This window comes from Bubalus kerabau, chromosome 9, assembly GCF_029407905.1.
Source record: "Bubalus kerabau isolate K-KA32 ecotype Philippines breed swamp buffalo chromosome 9, PCC_UOA_SB_1v2, whole genome shotgun sequence".
NCBI classification, from domain to species: Eukaryota; Metazoa; Chordata; class Mammalia; order Artiodactyla; family Bovidae; genus Bubalus; species Bubalus kerabau.
This window is the reverse complement of record NC_073632.1, coordinates 84,242,245-84,266,333: the sequence shown is the minus strand read 5'-3', so window position 1 is coordinate 84,266,333 and position 24,089 is coordinate 84,242,245. Positions and strand designations below refer to the sequence as shown.

Here is a 24,089-nt window from a genome sequence, read left to right as displayed (position 1 = left end):
ATTAATATTGAAATATACTTCACCATTATTTACAACAGCCTTGAAAATACACTGGGTCCACTGACCCCTGCAGCTCTAGAGCTGTTTTTTTCTCTCCTTCTAGAACTCTCCAAGCCTCTTCACACAGAAGTGAAACAATGAGGCCCTGGACAACTTGTGTAGAAAGAAAAGTTTTATTTGGTGGTCGAAGTAGTTATGTTTGGCTTATCAACATTTTTCTGTTTTCTTTCTCTATAGAGTTCTTATGTTTCCTAGTAATTCTTTTTTCCCCTCAACTCATATTAGAACTTTTTGTTTTTCTCAGGGGTATATGTTATAGAAGAGCCCAGTCATCGTTACAACAACCTGGGGAAAGTTTCCCCTAAGGAACTTGAAAATAAGTTAACAAGATTGACATTTGTCGAGCTCCACCCCCACCCCACCCCCAACCCATTCATTCCGGTGTCCACCAGTGACTAACAGCTTCTTAGGTTCAGAGGCCCTTGTCCCCCTGCCCAAGTGGGCTATTTGAAGGGTGGAGGGCCATGTTCTGTATGGTTTTCAGGAGCAGTTTATATTTGCTTATCCAGTCCAGGTGAACCCACTCCACACTGAATGCCCGCATCCAGAGCCTGTTCCCCAGGAGCATCTTTGGTGGCCTCCTCATAGGAGGGCGGTGAACACGCCTTGGAGAGAAGGGCAGCCTCCGGGGGCAGTGGGGAGTAAGGGGAGATCTGCTCGCTGCTCCAGGGTAAGCCGGGCAGGAAGTCGGTCACCTCCCCTGTAGGCGGGTGCTCTGGGAGGTCCAGGACGGAAACCTGGCCCTGGGGCCGAGGGGTCTGACAGTGGCGATACAGGAAGAGCAGTAGAAAGGCCAGGAAGAGAAGGACGGTGGCTGGAAGAAGGATGAACAGGAAGGGCTCCACATCCTCCCGGGTGGAACTTCTCTTCTGAGTGCCCTGGCGTTGGGGAACGGAATAGAGTTAGAAGATGGGGAAAGAAGACCCCTGGAGTTCTAAGGCTGGCCTCTGTCTTCATTTGTATTCTACCATCATTTGGGCTTCCCTCATAGCTCAGCTGGTAAAGAATCTGCCTGCGGTGCAGGAGACCCCAGTTTGATTCCTGGGTCAGGAAGATCCCCTGGAGAAGGGAAAGGCTACCCACTCCAGTGTTCTGGCCTGGAGAATTCCATGGACTGTATGGTCCATGGGGTCAAAGTGTTGGACACAACTGAGCGACTTTCACTTTCACCATCATTTACTCACTCTAAAAATCACTCTAATCATTCATTTATGCCAATGAATTAAAGTGTACTTATAAAGTATGAATTCAGAATGTTAAAAGTACATGAGGATACCCTACAATATATCCACTGAAGTAAAAATATTAGAATAAGGTTTAGTTGGTAGGTCCATCACACATTCATTGAATGAGAACTCTTACTATTTATGTACTTTATTTAGAATTAGACCAATAATGTTTTATGCTGCACAAGGGTCATTTGGAACTTCTTTGATTCTGGAGTAAAATCTGACATTGTTACATGCTCCTATGACATATAAATAACATTTGAAATCTGATTGGATAGCCAATGCTTATGATGATTGAGATTGTGAAATTCCTTCAGTTTGTTTTTACAATATTTGTAGGATAAATATAGAAATTTGGAACTCAAGAAAAAGAATTGCAGGTAAATTTTTGAATAACCTGAAAGGTATTAATTTGATAGTATCAGCTTATAAGAATAATGATGATTCTTGATGGAGTAAATAATATAATAGGCACAGAATGATACTCCAACAGCAAGGTATGAAAAAAGAAGTGCTGTTCCAAATTGCATAGACATCTCTTTACATAAAGCTGCTAAGAAATAAGTATTAAAATGCTTCTGCATTCACAACGCATGTGATGTTAGTATCTACTACTACAGAGGGAAAGAAAACAGTGTAAAACCTTATAATTGTGTTTTAAAAAACAACATACTAAGATCTACTGATTTAAAATAAAGCTTACACTAGTAGAATTATGAGAGCTGGGTTTTTTGCCTTGATTTTGGTGAAAAGAACAAATGTTTTGCTGGTCTCGACGTTTTAAGAGACTGATTTATCTAGTGTTTGTTGTTGTTGTTATCTTTAATTCCTAAAGAATTTACAACTATGTATGCTATTTTGACTTGAAATTAGATGGTCTATTTAATATTTACCCTGTTAGATATTTTGTTTTGGTAAGATATGAGTTATGATGTTTTAGCTTAAAATCCTTACAATTTTTTAAGGTTTTCTTGAGCAGCAGAGCATCATCTTTGGGCTTTGACAGCTGTGGTCTTGAATTCCGATATGACCTTCTGATACCTGTGTGACCATGGACTATTCACTTACCCACTCTGATTCTAGTTTTTCTTCAGTATGAAATGAGAGTAAAATCATCTTTTTTGGAAGGTTGGCTTGAGAATATAATGAATCAACGAACTATGAATTTGCTCGGTTTTCTCACACATAATCTAGTTTATCAGACCTCTTAAAATCTGTTATGATAAACAAGGACTTTGATTATATAAGTTTAAGAAGAGATGAACTCAAAAATAGATTTACTACAATTATTAAAAAAATCAAGTTGGACTCAAAAAGCAGTTTAAGCTATGTTTATTTTCTCCCACTAGATAAATGATTTAAAATGTTAAAGCTATTATCTCTTAATACTTAATCACTCTTCAACCTTGATAACCATGGACCATTTTGTATAATTGATTTTTCTTCTTTCTCCTTCAATAAATGTGGGTAGTAAGTTTCTAAACCGTTGTGGGCATCAAATTTTAAATACTGTTATACCCTCTAAGTTCCATATGCATTGAATATGAAGATACTTAATATTCTATTTAAAAGTTTTTATGTAATCCTCTTACTTTATACCACTAATGGTATTAGTTGCAAAAAATTGAGAAAGATGCTACTGTCCCCTTCTGGAATCAGTACTTCCATTGGGTGAGTTATCTTGTCCAGATAGCGATACTTATACAGTAGATTAGGACAGTTTCTTGAGATAAAGAACTCCACCCCCCCTAATTAAGAGACCATGGAGCTATAGAACAAATTTATGATGGTAACTTTGTTTTTTAAATGATTCATAGTATATTGGTTCAAAAAAAATTTTTTTTAATGCAGAAAGAATGTCTTTAGTCAAATATTCTAAATGGTTCATTACTCTCAAAGTGGCTTTTTAATATTTCTCAAGGACTTTGCGGTACAGGGACTACTTCAAAGAAACAGGCAATAGAAAGTGTAACTGCTGAAGGATATATCATATATGTGTATAATTTATTTCTGTAAAAATTGGTTTTAGAGAACTTAAATACCAATCTCAACCCTCAACTTTCTAGAAAACAAGAAAATAGGTTTCTTTCCCTCTTTCTTGTGGGACAGTGGTATCACTCACTTTCCTGTTGACCATAAAATTAATTCTGAGTTTTTATGTTTCTATAAATATTTTTCCTTAATGAACCCTCAGATTGGGACTCCTTTGGGGATTTCTCAGATAAAGCAAAGCAGCTGCTGCATGTCTTGGAGGCAAAACCTCTTTAACTCTTTGCTGCCCCTCCTGAAGTAAGATCCCTGGCTTCTTAGAAACAGTTGGTGGGCCAATGGGAATCTCTTTCTTTTTTTGTTGTTTTTTAAAAATGTAGACATTGCTTACTGAGCAAAAATGCAACCTTGTCATACCCAGACAAGAATTTGCTGACTTCTGTCTTCAGGTGTTCTTTTATATATTTGTTATCTCAGGTGTTCTCAGAATATTCTGTGACAAGTTTTACTTGAATTTATCATTGTTAAAAGAATCCAGCTTTCAAGTTACCTCCTTACACCAGGTCAAGTCAGTGAATTCATATTTTTGTCACACCTGTAATGCAAAATGTTGCCACTAAGTTTTCTTAACGATATAGGTGATGTTGGTTTTAAAGCTAACAAGGATATTTTGGGGGAAGAAAAGGCATAAGTTGTAGGTACAGACCTGCAGGTGAGTTTCCAGAAGAGGGAGGCTGGGTTCGCTGGTTAACCACTCGTACGTTCCCCGGCCGGCGTGGCCAAACTTCCCCCAGCTGCTGCCCAGCAGTGCCCGCATGCTTTCACCCGACTGGTGCCCTGGTTCCCCTTCCACCTCGCTGCCCAGATCTCAACAGTGCTGCTGCTTCTTGGCCCACATCCAGCTTGGGTGTGTTTGGCTGATGGCTCTTGGTAAATTTGTTCTCTGATGAGGATCAACAAGGGAAAAGAAACCAACCAGAGAGACCTCTGAGGACTATATTTAAATTCCGTGCCTCTGGGTTCCTCCTGTGGCCTTCATCATATAAGCATGGCATCAGATATCAGACACGGAATAGATTTCAGACAGATGTTCTTTGCATTCGTGTTATTACAGTGCCGCAAATGGTCTCAGTGAGTAAAGAGCTTTTATATTTGATGTAAATAAGACCCTCTCCCTTCGCTTACCACACCCCTCTCCAGAGATATAGCTGAGCAAGAAAAACTACCCAACCTGAATTTCCTTTAATTATTTTTGGATTCTGTGGTACAGAGAGAAGCGGGTATTTGGTAGAGAAGCAAGACTCATTAATTACATTTTGGTGAATTATTTAGATGAAAGATGCTAAATGATAAAATTGTACAGAAGCCAGAGACAATAGCTCAGATTGTTTGGATGGAATGTTTGCTGTTTTCAGTTTTTTTAAAAAAGTCAAATTACCAGTACCTACATAGTCTTCCTTATGAATTACCTTATGAACTTTATAAAATTATATCAAGCAGTAAGAAACTTTCAATTTGCGTATTCACTGAGGTAACTTGGGGATGTTTAATTCTACATATGTATTGAGAACTTAACATTTAAGACATGGCTGTTGGATTCTTCCTTTTAGTAAACTTTAGCTTCAAATATTTACTCAGTATGTTGCAACTCAATATTGCAACTACCAATATTCCTATCCAGGCTTCATTCAAGTGATTGTTATGATGCTGAAGTCATATTTTTATTTTTATTTTTTTAAAAATTTTATTTTATTTTTAAACTTTACATAACTGTATTAGTTTTGCCAAATATCAAAATGAATCCACCACAGGTATACATGTGTTCCCCATCCTGAACCCTCCTCCCTCCTCCCTCCCCATTCCATCCCTCTGGGTCATCCCAGTGCACCAGCCCCAAGCATCCAGTATCGTGCATCGAACCTGGACTGGCGACTCGTTCCATATATGATATTATATGTATTTCAATGCCATTCTCCCAAATCATCCCACCCTCTCCCTCTCCCACAGAGTCCAAAAGACTGTTCTATACATCAGTGTCTCTTTTGCTGTCTCCTATACAGGGTTATTGTTACCATCTTTCTAAATTCCATATATATGTGTTAGTATACTGTATTGGTGTTTTTCTTTCTGACTTACTTCACTCTGTATAATAGGCTCCAGTTTCATCCACCTCATTAGAACTGATTCAAATGTATTCTTTTTAATGGCTGAATAATACTCCATTGTGTATATGTACCACAGCTTTCTTATCCATTCATCTGCTGATGGGCATCTAGGTTGCTTCCATGTCCTGGCTATTATAAACAGTGCTGCGATGAACATTGGGGTACTCGTGTCTCTTTCCCTTCTGGTTTCCTCAGTGTGTATGCCCAGCAGTGGGATTGCTGGATCATAAGGCAGGTCTATTTCCAGTAAAAATATGGAATGCTTCACAAATTTGCGTGTCATCCTTGCACAGGGGCCATGCTAATCTTCTCTGTATCGTTCCAATTTTAGTATATGTGCTGCTGAAGCAAGCTGCAGTCATATTTTTAAGTGGGATTTTTTTTTTTTTCTTAATTAAGATTCTTAACATTTGGCCCATGGTGGTCTATGGATAGGTTTGGGGGAGGGTGGTGAACTTTCTGAACTTTTAGATACATTCAATTTTTGTGGAAAGATTCATAGTTTTCATTACATTTTCAAAGACAGCTGTCCTCCCCAATGCACTTTGGCACTCTGTCAAACTTATTTGTGAGAAGGGTTTTCACTGAGATCCCAGTACGTCAGTCAGTATCCTACTGTGGAACACCTTTGTCATTTCATGCTTTCCTTTCTTACTGTGGAATTAGTTGATTTTGTGCTTTTGGTTGACACGTTACCTTGTTCCATGAACGTGTTCCTATTTTAAGTCAATCCTGTATCCCCACATTGAAACATGAGGAGCACCTAGGGACCACTGCACTATTTCACTTTTTTTGCATGTCAATGGCCTTGCCAAGACTATGCTCTTGACCTTTTCTCCACCTTATCTACTTATTTAAATACCTTCCTTTCTTGAGAAGCAGATTGGAAATCTGGACCAAATGCATTAAATGTAAATCTGTAATGCTGACCCTCCTCCAGCATTGAATGAACCAGACAAAACTTCCTGCTTTTATGGATACATTTTGGGGGGACCAAGAGGAACAAATATAATTACATAAATAACATGTACTACATCAAAAGGTGATAAATTCTATGGAGAAAAAGCAGAGGGAGCAGAGTAAATGCTGAAAGTGGGGAGGCATTTTAAAAGTAGGAGGTCAGTTAGAATCTCACAGCATAAGTGATGTTTGTATAAAAAGCTGAAGGGTTCAAGGGACTGAGTCATGAAGATTTCAGAAGGAAGAGCATTGCATACAAAGGGAATAGCCATGCAAAGGCCCTGAGACAGGCACATGCATGGTGAGTTCTCAGAATGGCTGGTAGGTCAGAGTGGCTGGAGCAGTGGGCGAGGAAGAAAGTAGAAGATAGAATACAAGGGTGGGGAGGATACGTGGAAGGTACAGCACGGAGTGCAGGATTTATAGATCATTTTAGGAATTTCAGGTTTTATTCTGAGTAAGATGGAGAAGCCGTGCAGTTTTGAGCAGAGGAGTGACAAGATCTGACTTCTATTTTAAAAGAATCACTCAGGCCTCTGTGTGGGAAATTGATACAACAATTAAGGGCAAAAGCAGGGACTCTTGAGAAATAGCAGACCAGATTAGTGTTGTAGAAGTGAAGGTGGTGAGATTCTAGATATATTTTAGAGTCAGCAAGATTTGTTTGTTCTACCACTAAAGGTGGTGGAAGATTGAAAAATGATCCAGAAGAATTCTGGTTTAGACTTGAGTGATAGGAAGGATGACCACTGGAGGGGAAAGACTGGATAGGGCAGGTTGTTTTGTCTTTTAAATAAGACGAGTAAAGATCAGGGGTTGAGTTTTGGACATGGTAAGTTTGCAATATATGTGAGTTTGAGTATTTGGAGTTTAGGAGTGAGAACTGGACCACAGATAATAGTTAGAACCCATTGTCAGGGTTGTTGTTACTCAGTTGCTAAGTCATGTCCAACTCTTTGCAATCCCATGGGTTGCATCCTTGTCCTCCACTATCTCCTGGAGTTTGCTCGAACTCATGTCCATTGAGTTGGTGAAGCTATCTAACCACCTCCTCTGCTGTGCCCCTTCTCCTTTTGCCTTCAATCTTTCCCAGCATCAGGGTCTAGCATAAAATTTTGTGAGATTTGAATAAAATCTGTACTTTAGTTAATAATAGTATATCACATGTAATTTCCTGTTTTTTTATACCATCATATTTCTTTATATTCTCAGAGTTGGATTAAAAGTTTAGTATTACTGCTAAAAGTCTAAAAAATTTATTATCTTAGTGATTGTAAAAAATTTGAATGAGGTTTGAAACGTCTAATGAAATAATGTTATCTCTGGTGTGACTTCCAATTTATTAATATATGCTTAGCCTACAGGGCCAATAGCCTGAATTTGCTGTAACTGCTTACAGAAATGCTGTAGTGTTTAACTCTAGAAAGTTATACCTGTGTGGATTTTAGCAATTAAAGTCTTTTTTATTTTTTAGGCCTCCAGAGTACATGATCTTTTTCATTTTCTCTACACTAAAAGACGGACACTTCCTATTTCAGTGGGCTTTTCACCAAGACTTTTCTGCTTAGGACTTGTATAGCGTGATGTGAATTATAAACACTGACTATAATAATTCTGAAAGTTTGATTAGCTACCTCTGAAACTTCTCTAAGTATTTTAGAACTGAGGAGAGAAGAGTTTTTCCATGTTGTACTTAATTCTTTTCCTTTTCTCCCTCTTTATTAACATTGGCTTGTTTTCACCCATTTCATTTGATCTGTTTTTTCTTAATTTCCTTAAACTCAACATTGTCAATTTCCTATTTTTATTTTCAATAACTACCTAGATTTTTTGGTTTCCTTCTGGTTTGTGGAACTTATGGGAGTTTGACTTAGTGTTACACATTTCATATTCTGGGCCAGTGATGGAGAAAAAGCCCTTGAAAACTCAAGGTGAGGGCAGATTGAAATAAATGAGATATGCCTGTGAAATGGTAGCTTTTTCTTTTTTTTTTACATTTAATTTCTAAGCTAGTAAATACATTTGAATTTTAGCAAACTTGTCAGTGCACTTTCTCAAGATACAATTATAGGAATTAAATAAACTTATATTTGATTAGGATGACTGAAAAACTAATCAGCAGATGGCAGGCAGCACTGTGATGAATCGCTGCCTGCATCAGAGTCCATGGAGGCCCAGGGGTTCAGCGAAGGGTCAGCAGATTTGGCCTTGGTTTCTGTTCAGCTTTGGCCCTGATAATCTGGAAAGAAAGACATAAACAGTTTGACTAAGTCCTTAGCAATATGGATTGAAAAAAAAAAAAACTACCTGAGAATGATGTTTTAAAACCAACCAGGTATGACAATAAAAAAGAAATTATTGATACAAATTTACTTTGGAAGAATATGAACACTTACGGAAAGGGAGGTTTGAGCCAAAGGTTTTTAAAAAACTTTATGGGGGAATAATATCAAACAGAACAAAGATCTTGTATGTTCAGTTTGAATTTTGACAGTTTTATTCACTCCTATAATCACCACGTGAAACAAGATAGAAAACATTTCCATCATCTTAGAAATTTCCCTCCTCCTGTCAATTAAAGTTTTCTATCTACAAAGTATTTTTTTTAACATTTCAATTCTCTGGAAAAATCAGGAAGCAGGATATATGAAATTTATAAGCTTACTGTGTTCTCTGGTTATGAATTTGAGTATTTTCAATCATTTGGCCTTTGGTTTTCTGAACCAGGAATCAAGGAAAACTTCGGCATATTTAAAATAGAATAATGATCACAAATGTGTAGAAATCAAATTGATGAATTTAAAACAGGAACTAGTGGGTGGATTTTAGATTAACATTTCTCATATAATTTGTCTATGCATGGTTTATTTTTTAAAAACTTTTTATTGGAATATAGCTGATGAACAATGTTATGATAGTTTCAGTTCAGTCGCTCAGTCATGTCTGACTCTTTGTGACCCCGCAGCACGCCAGGCCTCCCTGTCCATCACCAACTCCTGGAGCTTGCTCAAATTCATATCCATCAAGTCGGTGATGCAATCCAACCATCTTATCCTCTGTCGTCCCTTCTCCTCCTGCCTTCAATCTTTCCCAGCATCAGGGTCTTTTCCAATGAGTCAGTTCTTCACATCAGGTAGCCAAAGGATTGGAGCTTCAGCATCAGTCCTTTCAATGAACATTCAGGACTGATTTCCTTTAGGATGGACTGGTTGGGTCTCCTTGTAGTCCAAGGGACTCTCAAGAGTCCTCCAACACCACAGTTCAAAAGCATCAATTCTTAAGTGCTTGGCTTTCTTTATAGTCCAACTCTCACATCCATACATGACTATTGGAAAAGCTTTGACTTTTCTAGCTTTGACTAGATGGACTTTTGGTGGCAAAGTAATGTCTCTGCTTTTTAATATGCTGTCTAGGTTGGTCATAGCTTTTCTTCTAAGGAGCAAGTGTCTTTTAATTTCATGGCTGCAGTTACTGTCTGCAGTGATTTTGGAGCCCAAGAAAATAAAGGCTGTCATTGTTTCCACTGTTTCCCCATCAATTTGTCCTGAAATGATGGGACCAGATGCCATGATCTTAGTTTTCTGAATGTTCAGTTTTAAGCCAGCTTTTTCACTCTCCTCTTTCACTTTCATCAAGAGGCTCTTTAATTCTTCTTCACTTTCTGCCATAAGGGTGGTGTCATCTGCATATCTGAGGTGATTGGTATGTCTCCCAGCAGTCTTGATTCAAGCTTGTGCTTCATCCAGCCCAGCATTTCACATGCTGATAATAGTTTCAGGTGAATGGCGTGGGACTCAGCCACACAGGTACATGTATCCATTCTCCCCCAAACCCCCTCCCATCCAGGCTGCCACATAACGCTGAACAGAATTCCCTGTGCTATACAGGAGGTCCTTGTTGGTTATCCATTTTAATTACAGCAGTGTGTGCATGCTGATCCCAAACTCCCTATCCCTTCCCCCACCCTTCACCCTGGTATCTGTAAATTCATTCTCCAAGTCTGTGAGTCTGTTTCTGTTTTGTAAATAAGTTCATTTGTATTATTTCTTTTTCAATCCCGCACATAAAATATGTCATATTTCTTCTTCTCTGTCCAACTTACTTTACTTAGTGTGACAATCTCTGCTGCTGCTGCTGCTGAAGTCGCTTCAGTCGTGTCTGACTCTGTGCGACCCCACAGATGGCAGCCCACCAGGCTCCCCCGTCCCTGGGATTCTCCAGGCAAGAACACTGGAATGCGTTGCCATTTCCTTCTCCAATGCATGAAAATAAAAGGTGAAAGTGAAGCCGTTCAGTCGTGTCCGACTCTTTGCAACCCCATGGACTGCAGCCTACCAGGCTCCCCCCATGGGATTTTCCAGGCAAGAGTACTGGAGTGGGTTGCCATTGCCTTCTCCTGTGACAGTCTCTAGCTTCATCCATGTTGCTTATGCATAGCTCTTTATTCATATATACGACAGGGAGCGTGGGTTAGACGGGATGGAAGAACCTCATGACTTATTCGATACTTAAACTGTCATTATCATCATCTTTTTTTCTTATAGTAACTCTTATAAGAATTGTTACTAATTTTGTAGATTAGGAAGTTAAGGCTTGAATTAAACAATCTTGGAGAAAGGTTGTCCAAGGTTTTCCAAGAGGATACAGTTCCAGGAGCCAGGTCTGAATGTACCAAATGGCTCACTATTTGTGAAGCAAAGGAAGTTTAAATGACAGAAGACTGTCCCTCTTTTAACAGATGTAGCAGTCTTATATTTGGTGCACAGTCCTAGAGATGGCAGATGTGTTATGACCATAAATACAAAGCCTCATAGGAAAAATTAGAACTCGTATTATTTTTTTAGCATCACTTCTCTTTTGACACCTCCCTTGATTTGCCTCCTTTGCTGGACACAGTCAACCACCACCTCCTCTGAACTGCTTCTGTACCACGTGTTGGGTTGGCCACAACTTTTGTTTGGGTTTTACTGTAATATTTTGTGGAAAAATCCAAAAGAACATTTTGGCTAACCCAATATATAGTTTTGTTAGCTCACATGCTATATTTTGTGTTGAAACTGTGTGAAGGTCTTTCTTCACTAATAGAAGACAAAGAATTATCTTTTAAGTTACATTCTCCTAAAGCTCAGTCGAGTACTGACATCTTATAGGCACTTGAATGCTTTGGGTAAAATAAGGTGCTGTTTCTTCATCTTATGGGGCTTCCCAGGTGGCTCAATGATAAAGGATCTGCCTGCCAAGGAGGGAGACGTGGCTCCAGTCTCTGGGTCCGCAAGATCCCCTGGAGGAGGGCATGGCAACCCACTCCAATATTCTTGCCTGGAGAACCCCATGGACGGAGGAGCCTGGTGGGCTACAGTCCATAGGTCACAAAGAGGGTTAGGGTTAGGTGTGCATGCACGTGTACACGCCCACACCCACACCCCCACACCACCACCCACCCACCCACCCTCCCACCCACACACACACCCCCCCACACCCACACCCACACTGTCAGTCTTTTAATTCCACAGTGATAGAGGCAAGTCTACCTTGCTGTTCTTTTCTTTAGTTTTATTTTCACGTTACCCTGCCTGCCAGATTCTTGAGTATCCTGTTGCATAGTGCTACAGGATAGAGCATTTCTTTTTTTAAAATTCCTTTCTAAACTTTTAGATTGAAGCATAGTTGATTTACAATGTTGTATTAATTTCTGCTGTACAACAAAGTGACTCAGTTTACACATATATGCATTCTTACTAAAATATTTTTTCCAGTGTGGTTTGTCACAGGCTATTGAATGTAGTTCTGTGCTCTACAGTAGGACCTGTTGTTTATCCACTTTATATGTCATAGTTGGCATCTGCTAACCGCACACTCCCAGTTCATCCCTCTTCCACCCCTTGTCCCCTTGGCAACCACAAGTCTGTTCTCCATATCTAAGTCTGTTTTTGTTTCATACATAGGCTCATTTGTGCCATGTTTTAGATTCCATGTGTAAGTGATATGGTATTTCTGTTTATTTTTCTGGACTTACTTCACTTAGTATGGTAAGCTCCAGATCCATTCATGTTGCTACAAATGGCATTATTTTGATTTTTTATAGTTGAGTAGTAGTCCATTGTACATATGCACTGCATCTTCTTCATCCATTCATCTGTCGATGGACACTTAGCTTGTTTCCATGTCTTAGCTATTGTGAACAGTGCTGCTATGAACATAGGGGTGCATTTGTCTTTTTGAATTACAGTTTTTTTCTGGATATATGCACAGGAGTGGAATTGCTGGATCACACACTAGTAAAGTAATGCTCAAAATTCTCCAAGCCAGGCTTCAGCAATACGTGAACCGTGAACTTCCAGTTGTTCAAGCTGGTTTTAGAAAAGGCAGAGGAACCAGACATCAAATTGCCAACATCCACTGGATCATCGAAAAAACAAGAGAGTTCCAGAAAAACATGAATTTCTGCTTTATTGACTATGCCAAAGCCTTTGACCGTGTGGATCACAATAAACTGTGGGAAATTCTGAAAGAGATGGGAATACCAGACCACCTGACCTGCCTCTTGAGAAATTTGTATGCAGGTCAGAAAGCAACAGTTAGAACTGGACATGGAACAACAGACTGATTCCAAATAGGAAAAGAAGTACGTCAAGGCTGTATATTGTCACCCTGCTTATTTAACTTATATGCAGAGTACATCATGAGAAATGCTGGGCTGGAAGAAGCACAAGCTGGAATCAAGATTGCTGGGAGAAATATCAATAACCTCAGATATGCAGATGACACCACCCTTATGGCAGAAAGTGAAGAGGAACTAAAAAGCCTCTTGATAAAGGTGAAAGAGGAGAGTGAAAAAGTTGGCTTGAAACTCAACATTCAGAAAATGAAGATCATGGCATCTGGTCCCATCACTTCATGGGAGATAGATGGGAAAACAGTGGAAACAGTGTCAGACTTTATTTTTGGGGGCTCCAAAATCACTGCAGATGGTGATTGCAGCCATGAAATTAAAAGATGCTTACTCCTTGGAAGAAAAGTTATGACCAACCTAGATAGCATATTCAAAAGCAGAGACATTACTTTGCCAACAAAGGTCTGTCTAGTCAAGGCTATGGTTTTTCCAGTGGTCATGTATGGATGTGAGAATTGGACTGTGAAGAAGGCTGAGCACGGAAGAATTGATGCTTTTGAACTGTGGTGTTGGAGAAGACTCTTGAGAGTCCCTTGGACTGCAGGGAGATCCAACCAGTCCATTCTGAAGGAGATCAGCCCTGGGATTTCTTTGGAAAGAATGATGCTAAAGCTGAAACTCCAATACTTTGGCCACCTCATGCCAAGAGTTGACTCATTGGAAAAGACTCTGATGCTGGGAGGGATTGGGGGCAGGAGGAGAAGGGGACGCCAGAGGATGAGATGGCTGGATGGCATCACTGACTCGATGGACGTGAGTCTGAGTGAACTCCGGGAGTTGGTGATGGACAGGGACGCCTGGCGTGCTGCGATTCATGGGGTCGCAAAGAGTCAGACATGACTGAGCGACTGAACTGAACTGACTGAACTGATAGTAATTCTATTTTAGTTTTCTGAGGAACCTCCATTCTGTTTTTTATAGCAGCTGCACCAACTTATATTCTCACCAACAGTGTAAGAGGCTTCCCTTTTGTCCACATCCTCTCCAGCATTTGCTATTTGTAGACTTATTAAATGATGGCCATTCTAACTGGTGTGAGATGATACTTCACTGTAGTTTGAGTTTGCGCTTCTCTAATAATAGTGAGATGTATTTAAGCCTAAGAATACTGGAGTGGGTAGCCTATTGCTTTTCAAGTGGATCTTCCTGACCCAGGAATCGAAGCGGAGTTTCCTGCATTGCAGGTGGATTCTTTACCAACTGAGCTATCAGGGAAGCACATAATAATTAGTGATGCTCAGTCCATGGGGTTGCTAAGAGTCGGGCACGACTGAGCAACTTCACTTTCACTTTTCACTTTCATGCATTGGAGAAGGAAATGGCAACCCACTCTAGTGTTCTTGCCTGGAGAATCCCAGGGACGGGGGAGCTTGGTGGGCTGCCCTCTATGGGGTCGAACAGAGTTGGACAAGACTGAAGCGACTTAGCAGCAGCAGCATCTTTTCATGTGCTTATTGGCCATCTGTGTGTCTTCTTTGGAGAGACATCTCTTTAGGTCTTCACCCATTTTTCGATTGGGTTGTTTGTTTTTCTGTTGTTGAGGATAGAGCATTTCTTAATCTTATTTGATCATGGGGCTTTTATCAGGGGTAGAAGGGCTTATTCAGATCTAGTTTTCCAATGAACATTCCTTGAGAAATGCTATTCAGCAACTGCATTTTATAGGGGAGGAGACTGAAGCTATGTGACTTGTCCAGTATTTCACAAAGAATTAGCATTAGAACTAGGGAAAAATCCTTTACAGCATAAATCCAGTGTTAAAAATCCAGTGTTAAAAACCTTTCTAACCCTGGAAAGTTCCATAAGGAGAATGTATGTGACATGTTTCACCATTGGACATATTTCCAAAAATGACTTCGGGCAGATATTTATGAAAAATATTTAAGATTTTACTTATATATTTTTTGGAGAGATAATTTTTTTTGGAGGGGGTTGATGTCATAATAGGTATTGTGCTTGATTGGAGTATATGCTGTGTAGTTTCCCAATAATTAGGCTAGGTGATTTAGAAAGGTATTTGTATACTCTAGGGTATTGCTGTTGAAATACAGAGGGGCAAGGCATTAATAACTAAGTTCATGACCCATTTATCCAGATGAAAGCCTTTGAATTGAATTGTGCATTATTTAACAGTGCTATTTTTTGATATACAATTGGGATACTGGTAATTTAATTTGGGGACATCGGATTTGAAATGCCAACTTTAATCTGTATTCTCATTTTAAGCCTCATGCCTTAAAAATAGCAATTGTAACTAAAAAGTTTGCTGAATCTTCTATTTCTATTTCTTACTTTTATATATTTTGCTTATACTCTGCACATATATTTAGTACCCCGGCTAGTAGTACTTCCTGCATGTAGGTAATTTATTTTTTTTTTTACGATTTATAAAAAGCAGTTAGTATTGAATTGAAATTTGAAGCTCTTTCTCCCTCACTCACTGAATTATAGGATACTGGAGTTTTAAGGGTTCTTAGTTCACTGCCTCAGATTCTGAAGCAACCACCAAGCACATGGTATAGATCTTTTACTACTTGGCAATATTTTTGTCATTTATTGAGCAAGCAGTTCTATTGGGTATTTATCTGTTAAATTCTAGGCTTTATGATGTGTACATATAAAACAGTCTCTGTCCAAAGAAACTTGTGACTGTGTGTGAGACAAGAAAATGATGAGTTAGAGGTCATTGTGAAGCATTTGGGCATCTCTGTATCCAGAGATGCAACTGGAACCCGGGAAGAGGGCATCTAGACCTAATGGAAATGTGAGGAACAGCCGTCTGGATTATATATGCAATTAGCTCTTTTATTGTTCCTTCCAAACATTCACTACTCTCTTTAAACCCTATGCCAATTCCTCCCCTTTTCTCCTGGGCTCATTTTTTCTCTCTGAAATAACTGCTACGCAAGACTCTATCCATCTCACTTCTGTCAGTTTTCCTCCTCTTTTCTCATCCGTCGTGGTGGGGATTTGCTGTGGAAGAGCTGTTCTTTTTGTCCAAAGCAGGTTCTGTCTGCCCAGGTCCACCCCCAATCTCTCATCCAACTCAGCATCTTCCCTCCTGGGATCCTGTTCTCTTTCTCCATCTGTCTGTCTATCTTGTCCCCTTCTCTTATACCACAGGATACCACATCCACCCCACCCCTCATCCCTAGCACATAGTGACTAACCTCTCTTTCAAGTGGTTTCCTCTCAGTCCATGAGCATTAGATTATCTTCCATCTTGAAATAAACAAAACAAAAACTTTGTTTTCCTTGATCATTGTCCTTTCTTGATCTCATTATCACCACAATTTAAAATGGTCATTGTTCGGTCTTCCTTTCTCCAAATGCTCTTCTCTCTACAGTGTGGCTTCTGCCCTCACCTTTGCCCTGAGGTTGGTCTAATGAAAGTTATCACAACCTTCAAATCAACTATGGACTATTTCCAGCCTTCATCTCACTGGATGTTCTTGCTGAAAACTCTGTTCTTGAAGTGCTCACTTAGTCGACTTTGTAACATTCTATTCTCCACTAGTCGAGCTGGTAGGTCACAGTCTCCTCTGTGAGCCACTCTTCCACAGGCTTGTTTTTGCCCAATTGATTGACCCCAAGGGTAAGCCTTCTCCAAAAAATAAACTTTAAGTATAAAGGTCCAAGTAGACTGGGTGGAAAATAATAGAAAAGACTATATCATGTTATCATTAACTAAATGATTAATATCAATATATTGATCAGATAAATTGATATCAACACAAGGAATATTAACAGGAATCAATTTAAGATGATATAACAATCTGAAATGTATGTACCTAATAACAGAGGTTTGCTATATGAAGCAAAACAGAAGAAATGAAAAGAAATAGACAAATGGACAATTATAGTTGGAGATTTTGACATTCCTTTTCAGTACAATTGACTTAGTTAATATTTAGAGAACATTCCACCCAACAACAGTAGAATATGCATTCTTTAGGTATATATAGAACATATGACCATGTTATGATCAATAAGTCAAACCGTATTTTTGACCATAAAGGTCTCAATAAACTGAAAAGAGTTGAAATCATGTTCTATGGGATTTAAATTGGAAATCAATGGGAAAATAACCAAATATTTAGAAATTAAGCAGCTCACTTTTCAGTAAAACAAGACTAAATTAAAAAATCACAAGGCAAATTAAATATTTTGAACTGAATACCACCTTAAGAAACTTCAAAAGAAGTAGTAAATTAAACACAAAGTAAGCAATAGGGAGAAAAATAATAAATAGTAGAAATTTTTAAAATGGACAAAATTAGGGAAAATCAAATTAAAAAGTGATTATTTGAAAGTAATAAAACCAATTAACTTTGAACCAGACTGATCAAGAAACAAACAAAAGGCAAAAATTATTAATTTCAGGAGTGATTGGAGTGTTACAATAGGTATTAAGCAAATAAGGAAATATTGTGACCATTTTCAGGCCAGTAAATTTGACAACTTAAATGAAATTAATAAATTCCTACCAGAGCTCACTCAGGAAGAAATATATACTGTGTGATCTAGCCATTACATTCCTAGGTATCTATGCAAGAGAAAGAAGATTTATATACAAATGTTTATAGCAGCAACATTATTCATGATAATCAAGAGGTAGAAACAACCCAAATGTCCATCAAGGTCCATCAACTGATGAACAATAAACAAAATGTGATATAACCATACAATGTATTGTTATTCAGTTATAAAAAATAAAGTACTGATACATGCTGTAATATAGATGAATCTTGAAAACATAATGATACATGAAAGAAACCTGTTATAAAAGATCACATGTAGCATGCATTCCATTATTTGAAATGCTCAGAACAGGCAATTCTAGAGAGACAGAAAATAGACTGCTTAGGGCAAGTGGAGGGCAGTGACAGCTAAAGGTTATAGAGTGTCTTTTTGAAGTGATGTAATGCTTTGAAAGTTACCGTAGTGATAGTTATACTGCTCTCTGAATCTAAAAAGTCCATTGAATTGTGACTTTAGATGGGTGGATGTTAGGGTATGTGAAGGTCAATAAAGCTATTATATAAAAGAAGAAAAAGATAACCTGAATAACCAATATCTCTTAAACTAAATTCATAGTTTAAAACTTAACCCAAAAGAAATCCCCGGTTCCAGATATATTCATTAGTGAATTCTACTAAGCATCTAAGGAAACCAAAACACCAATGCCAAATCTAACAAAAACCCTTACAGAAAATAGAAGTGCAAGAAACACTTCATAATTCCTGATACCAAAATCAAAGGCATTAAAAAAACTGCATACTAATGTTGCTTATGAATATAGATGTAACAATCCTTTAAAAATTAGCAAATTATACAATAGTATATTACCGAGGATAAGATGGTTGGATGGCATCACCGATTCAATGGACATGAGTTTGGGTAAACTCTGGGAGTTGATGATGGACAGGAAGGCTTGGCGAGCTGCAGTCTGTGGGGTCACAGAGTTGGACACGATTGAGTGACTGAATTAAACTGAACTGATATGATAATAATACATTATGACTTACATGGACTGAATTTTCCCCCACCCCAAATTCACAGGTTGAAGCCATGACCCCCCAATGTAACTAAAGTTGGAGATAAGGCTTTTAAAGAGATAACTAAGGTTAAATGAGGTCATAAAGATGAGGCCCTTATCCTATAGGAATGATATCCTATTAGTAGACGGAGAGATTACCAGAGATCTCTCTCTCTGCATATGCACAGAGGAAAGACCATGTGAGGACTCAGCAAGAAGGGCCATCTGCAAACCAGGAAGAGACGTCTCACTAGAAACCAACCCCTCCACCACCTCGATCTTGAATTACAGATTCTAAAATATGAGAAAATGAAATTCTGTTGTTCAACCATCCAGTTTGCGGTGTTCTGTTATGGCAGTCCTAGAAGACTAATACAATAACCAAATAGTTTCTCCCAGGAATGTAAGATTGGATTAACATTAGAAAACTGACTAAAGAAAAATCATCTAACCTCAACAGATGCGGAAAAGCCATTTGACAATCTTCAAAAACAACTCATGAGAAAAAAAAAGTTTCAGCAAATTGGAAGTAGAAGAGAACTTTCTCAACCTGATAAAGAACAGTTAACATTATACTTAGAAGGAAAGCAGTCAGTCTTTGGGAGAAGGCAATGGCATCCCACTCCAGTACTCTTGCCTGGAAAATCCCGTGGGTGGAGGAGCCTGGTGGGCTGCAGTCCATGGGGTCGCGAAGAGTCGGACACGACTGAGCGACTTCACTTTCACTTTTCACTTTCCTGCATTGGAGAAGGCAATGGCAACCCACTCCAGTGTTCTTGCCTGGAGAATCCCAGGGACGGGGGAGCCTGGTGGGCTGCCGTCTATGGGGTCGCACAGAGTCGGACACGACTGAAGCAACGTAGCAGCAGCTGTCAGTCTTTTACCATTAAGGAAAGAAATGAGGCAAAGATGTTCACTCTCATCACTTCCATTTAATGTCTTACTGGAAGCTAAATCCAGTACAGTAAGGCCAGTAAAGGAATAAAAGTTGTATAGACTGGCAGAGAGGAATAAAATTATTTTAATTCTCAGATGACAAGATTGTCCACACAGAAGATAATACTATTCTTACGAGTAGAAAGAGTGACTTTAGCAAGGTCACAGTATATAAAGTCTATATAAAAAAATCAGTTGTATTACTAGCAAAAGCTGTTGAAGATTGGAAAAACAATACAGATGATAATATCATAAAAATAAAATACTTGTGGATACATTTACCAAAATATGTGCAAGAATTATACACAAACTGCAAAATGTTGTAGAAAATTAAAGATAAATTTGGAGTGATGCTATATTTGTGCAAAAGAACAGTAAGTATTCATAAGATGTCATTTATCCCCCAATTAATCTACAAATTCAATGTAATCTCAGTTCATATTCCAGATTTTTTGAGGAAATTGATAGGATTTTCTAAAATTTGTATGGAAATTGAAGTCTTCCAATAGTCAAAGCAATTTTAAGGGGAAAAATTTTGGATGATTTACTCACAGGTCTTGCTTACTCTATAGTCTCTTTAAGACTTACTCTAAACGTAGAGTAACCGTGTTGATGGGGTACAGTGTAAGTGTATAGATTATTTGAAAAAAACTTGAAACAAGCCCACAATATATGGTTTAGTGATTTTTTTTTAAATGGCACCAAGATGAATTCATAGAAAAATGATAATCTTTTCAACATATAGTGCTGGAATATTTTGATAGCCATATGCAATAAAAGTCAGTGCTTACTTTATACTATAAAGAAGAACTTGGTAACTGAAAATGGATCACTGACTTAAACTAAATAAGAGTGACAACAGAAAAACCTACTAGATGAAAACACAGGACAAATTTTTAAATTTCTTTTTAATTGGAGGATAATTGCTTTACAATGTTGTGTGGGTTTCTGCCATACAGCAACATGAAATCAATGATAAGTATACATATGGCCCCTCCCTCTTCAGCCTCTCTCCCACGTACCACCTCTTGGACAAATTGCTTTATAGACTTAAGTTAGGCAAAGATTTCTTTGAGATATAAAAATCATGACCTACCAAAAATTAAAATTAAAACTTTTATCAAAATTAAAACTTTTGCTTTTCAAAATTAACTGTTAAGAAAATGAAAAGACAAAACAGTGATTTACAAAACTTATGTCTGATAACGGACTGTATCCATAATACAAAGAACACTTACAATAAGATAAATAATTTTTAAGTGAGTAAAACAGATATGACTTCACCAAAATAGAGGTAAAAGTGGAAAATAGGCACATGAAAAGATCTTCCACATCATAGTCAATAGGGAAATGCAAATTAAAACTACAATAAGCTGTCACTACATATCTTCCTAGAATGGATAACATTAACAAGATTTTAATCTTCCTAACAATATAAATGTTGACACACACTCAGAGCAACTAGAGCTCTCATACTAGCTGCTAGGCATGCAGAATAGTATAACCACTTTGGGGGAAAAAAAGCGTCACAGGTTTTTAAAAAAGTAAAACCTACATATACCCTAAGAGCCAGCAAAACTAGGCACTAAAACTAGGCATTTGTCCAAGCAATATGAAAACATATGTTCACACAAAGACATTTATCTGAATGCTGCGATAGAAAATGGAACAAACACAGAAGAGAAAGATGACTACAATGTGTGAAACAAAGTGGATCAACAGTTTAAAAGGACAGGATTGATAAGAAGCAGAACAGTGGTGTGGAAGCAGGTGGTGGGGAGTCTAGAGTTGTCCTGAACTTCTTCCAGCCTGACTTTTAGAAACATGGCATTATCAAAGAAAAACTGTAAGGGAGTTTGTCTAGAAAAGAACTGGCATGGAAAGGGAGTTTACTGATAAGACAGCAATTATAGATCAGTACTATAACTGGATCAAAGCAATATAAGTACAACTCTAGAAGATAACTCAGAGAAGGCAATGGCACCCCACTCCAGTACTCTTGCCTGGAAAACCCCATGGACAGAAGAGCCTGGTAGGCTGCGGTCCATGGTATCGCTCAGAGTCGGATACAACTGAGCGACTTCATTTTCAGTTTTCACTTTCATGCATTGGAGAAGGAAATGGCAATCCACTCCAGTGTTCTTGCCTGGAGAATCCCAGGGACGGGGGAGCCTGGTGGGCTGCCGTCTATGGGGTCACACAGAGTCGGACACGACTGAAGCGATTTAGCAGCAGCAGCAGCAGAAGATAACTGGTTTAATTCATTCAAACAGCTATAACAAAATACCAGAGGCTGGATGGCCAACCCTAATTTTTTATGGCATGGAGGAAATGTCTAGTGAGGGCCATATCTTTGGGATAGAAATTAATTGGAAGAAAAATATTTTTCTCTGCAGTTGTAAGTACCAAACAATTAATTTCTCTAAATTATACCATATTCTTATTGCTCACAGCTCCAAATAACAGATTTGAAAGACAAGACCAGGATAACCTACACTGGAATTTGGGCCAGTACATGATGAGATCTGCCCATAGTAAATGACCCTTGTAGATCTCTGCTTGTGTATGTGTGCTATAAAAATTTATTTATTGACAATACAGTAGGTCCTTTTTAAAAATATTGTTAATTTTATATTGGGGTATGGTTGATTTACAATGTTGTGTTAGTTTCAGATGTATAGCAAAATGATTCACTTATACATAATACCTATTCTTTTTCATATTCTTCTCCCAAATAGGTTATTACAGAATATTGAGTAGATTTCCCTGTGCTCTACAATAGTTTGATGTTGATTTTCTATATATAGTAGTGTGTATATATTAATCCCAAACTCTTGATTTACCACCACCAACGTGCCCCCCCCCCCAACCCGTCCCCCACACACCACCTTTCCACTTTGGTAACCAGAAGTTGCTTTCAAAGTCTATGAGTCTGTTTGTATTTTGTAAATAAGTTCATGTTCATTTTCAACATTTTTTAAAGATTCTGAATATAAGCAATATCATTTGATATTTATCTTTGTCTGATTTATTTCACTTAGTGTGATAATCTCTAGGTCCATGCATGTTGCTGCAAACAGCATTATTTCTTTTTTATGCCTCAGTAATATTCCATTGTAGATTCCATTCCACATCTTCTTTATCCATTCATCTATGTCAGTAAACACTTAGGTTTTTTTCAAATATTGTTTATAGTACATAGTGTCACTGCAGACACTGGGGTGTATGTATCATTTCAAATTAGAGTTTTCTCTGGATATATGCCCATGAGTGGGACTGCAGGATCATATGGTAACTGTACTTTTAGTTTTTTAAGGAAACTCCATACTGTTCTCCATAGCAGCTGTACCAATTTACATTCCCACCAACAGTGTAGGAGGGTTCCCTTTTCTCCACACCCTCTCTAGCACTTATTATTTGTAGACTTCTTGATGTTAGTCATTCAGACCACTGTGAGGTGATACCTTGTAGTTTTGATTTGCATTTCTCAAATAATTAGCAATGTTGAACACCTTTGCATGGGCCTTTAGGCTATCTGTATATCTTTTTTGGAGAAATGTCTTTTTAGATCTTCCCATTTTTTTGATTTTTTTAAAAATTGAGCTGTATGTTGCTGATGCTGCTGCTAAGTCACTTCAGTCGTGTACAACTCTGTGCGACCCCACAGATGGCAGCCCACCAAGCTCCCCTGTCCTTAGGATTCTCCAGGCAAGAACACTGGAGTGGGTTGCCATTTCCTTCTCCAATGCATGAAAATGAAAAGTGAAAGTGAAGTCGCTCAGTCGTGTCCGACTCTTCACAACCCCATGGACTGCAGCCTACCAGGCTCCTCCGTCCATGGGATTTTCCCAGGCAAGAGTACTGGAAAAGGTTGCCATTGCCTTCTCCCGAGCTGTATGAGTTGCTTTTATATTTAGAAGATTAATTCCTTGTTAGTTGCATTGTTTGCGAACATTTTTCCCCATTCTGTGGGTTGTTTTTTCATTTTGTTTAAGGTTTTCTTTGCTGTGCAAAAGCTTTTAGGTGTAACTCAGCCCCATTTTTTAATTTATATTTTATTTTCATTACTCTAGGAGATGGATCCAAAAAGATATTTCTGCAGTTTGTGTCAGAGTGTTCTGCCTGTGTTTTCCTCTAGGAGTTTATGGGATCCAGTCTTACATTTTGGAGAAGGAAATGGCAACCCACTCCAGTATACTTGCCTGAAAAATCCCATGCTCAGAGCAGCCTGGCAGTTGTAGTCCATAGGATCACACAGAGTTGGACATGACTGAAGTGACTAAGCAGTCTTATATTTAGGTTTTTAATCCATTTTGAGTTTATTTTTGTGTATGGTGTTAGAAAATATTATAATTTTATTCTTTTATATGTAGTTTTCCAGTTTGCCCAGCACCACTTATTGAAGAGACTTTTTTCTTCTTACCATCTTTTTTGTGGACTAATTGACCACAGATGTATGGGTTTATTTCTGGGCTTTCTATCCTCTTCCACTGATCTGTTTTTGCACCAGTACCAAAATGTTTTGGTGACTGTAGCTT

At 38.4% G+C, this 24,089-nt stretch overlaps 1 protein-coding gene and 1 non-coding gene across 2 annotated transcripts; both read right to left on the bottom strand.

The window, feature by feature from the left end:
• Window positions 1–103: 103 nt before the first annotated feature.
• Window positions 104–4,095, bottom strand: SMIM28 (small integral membrane protein 28). Its single transcript, XM_055591439.1, has 2 exons — window positions 3,985–4,095; window positions 104–938 (listed from the first exon to the last, which is right to left on the bottom strand). Exons 1-2 carry the CDS (start codon window positions 4,093–4,095, stop codon window positions 552–554), a joined length of 498 nt encoding a protein of 165 aa, XP_055447414.1. The 3' UTR covers window positions 104–551.
• A 1,596-nt stretch (window positions 4,096–5,691) lies between these two features.
• Window positions 5,692–5,794, bottom strand: LOC129620291 (U6 spliceosomal RNA). The gene has a single exon (XR_008698479.1). It is a non-coding gene; the product is annotated as a U6 spliceosomal RNA (small nuclear RNA).
• Window positions 5,795–24,089: the final 18,295 nt, after the last annotated feature.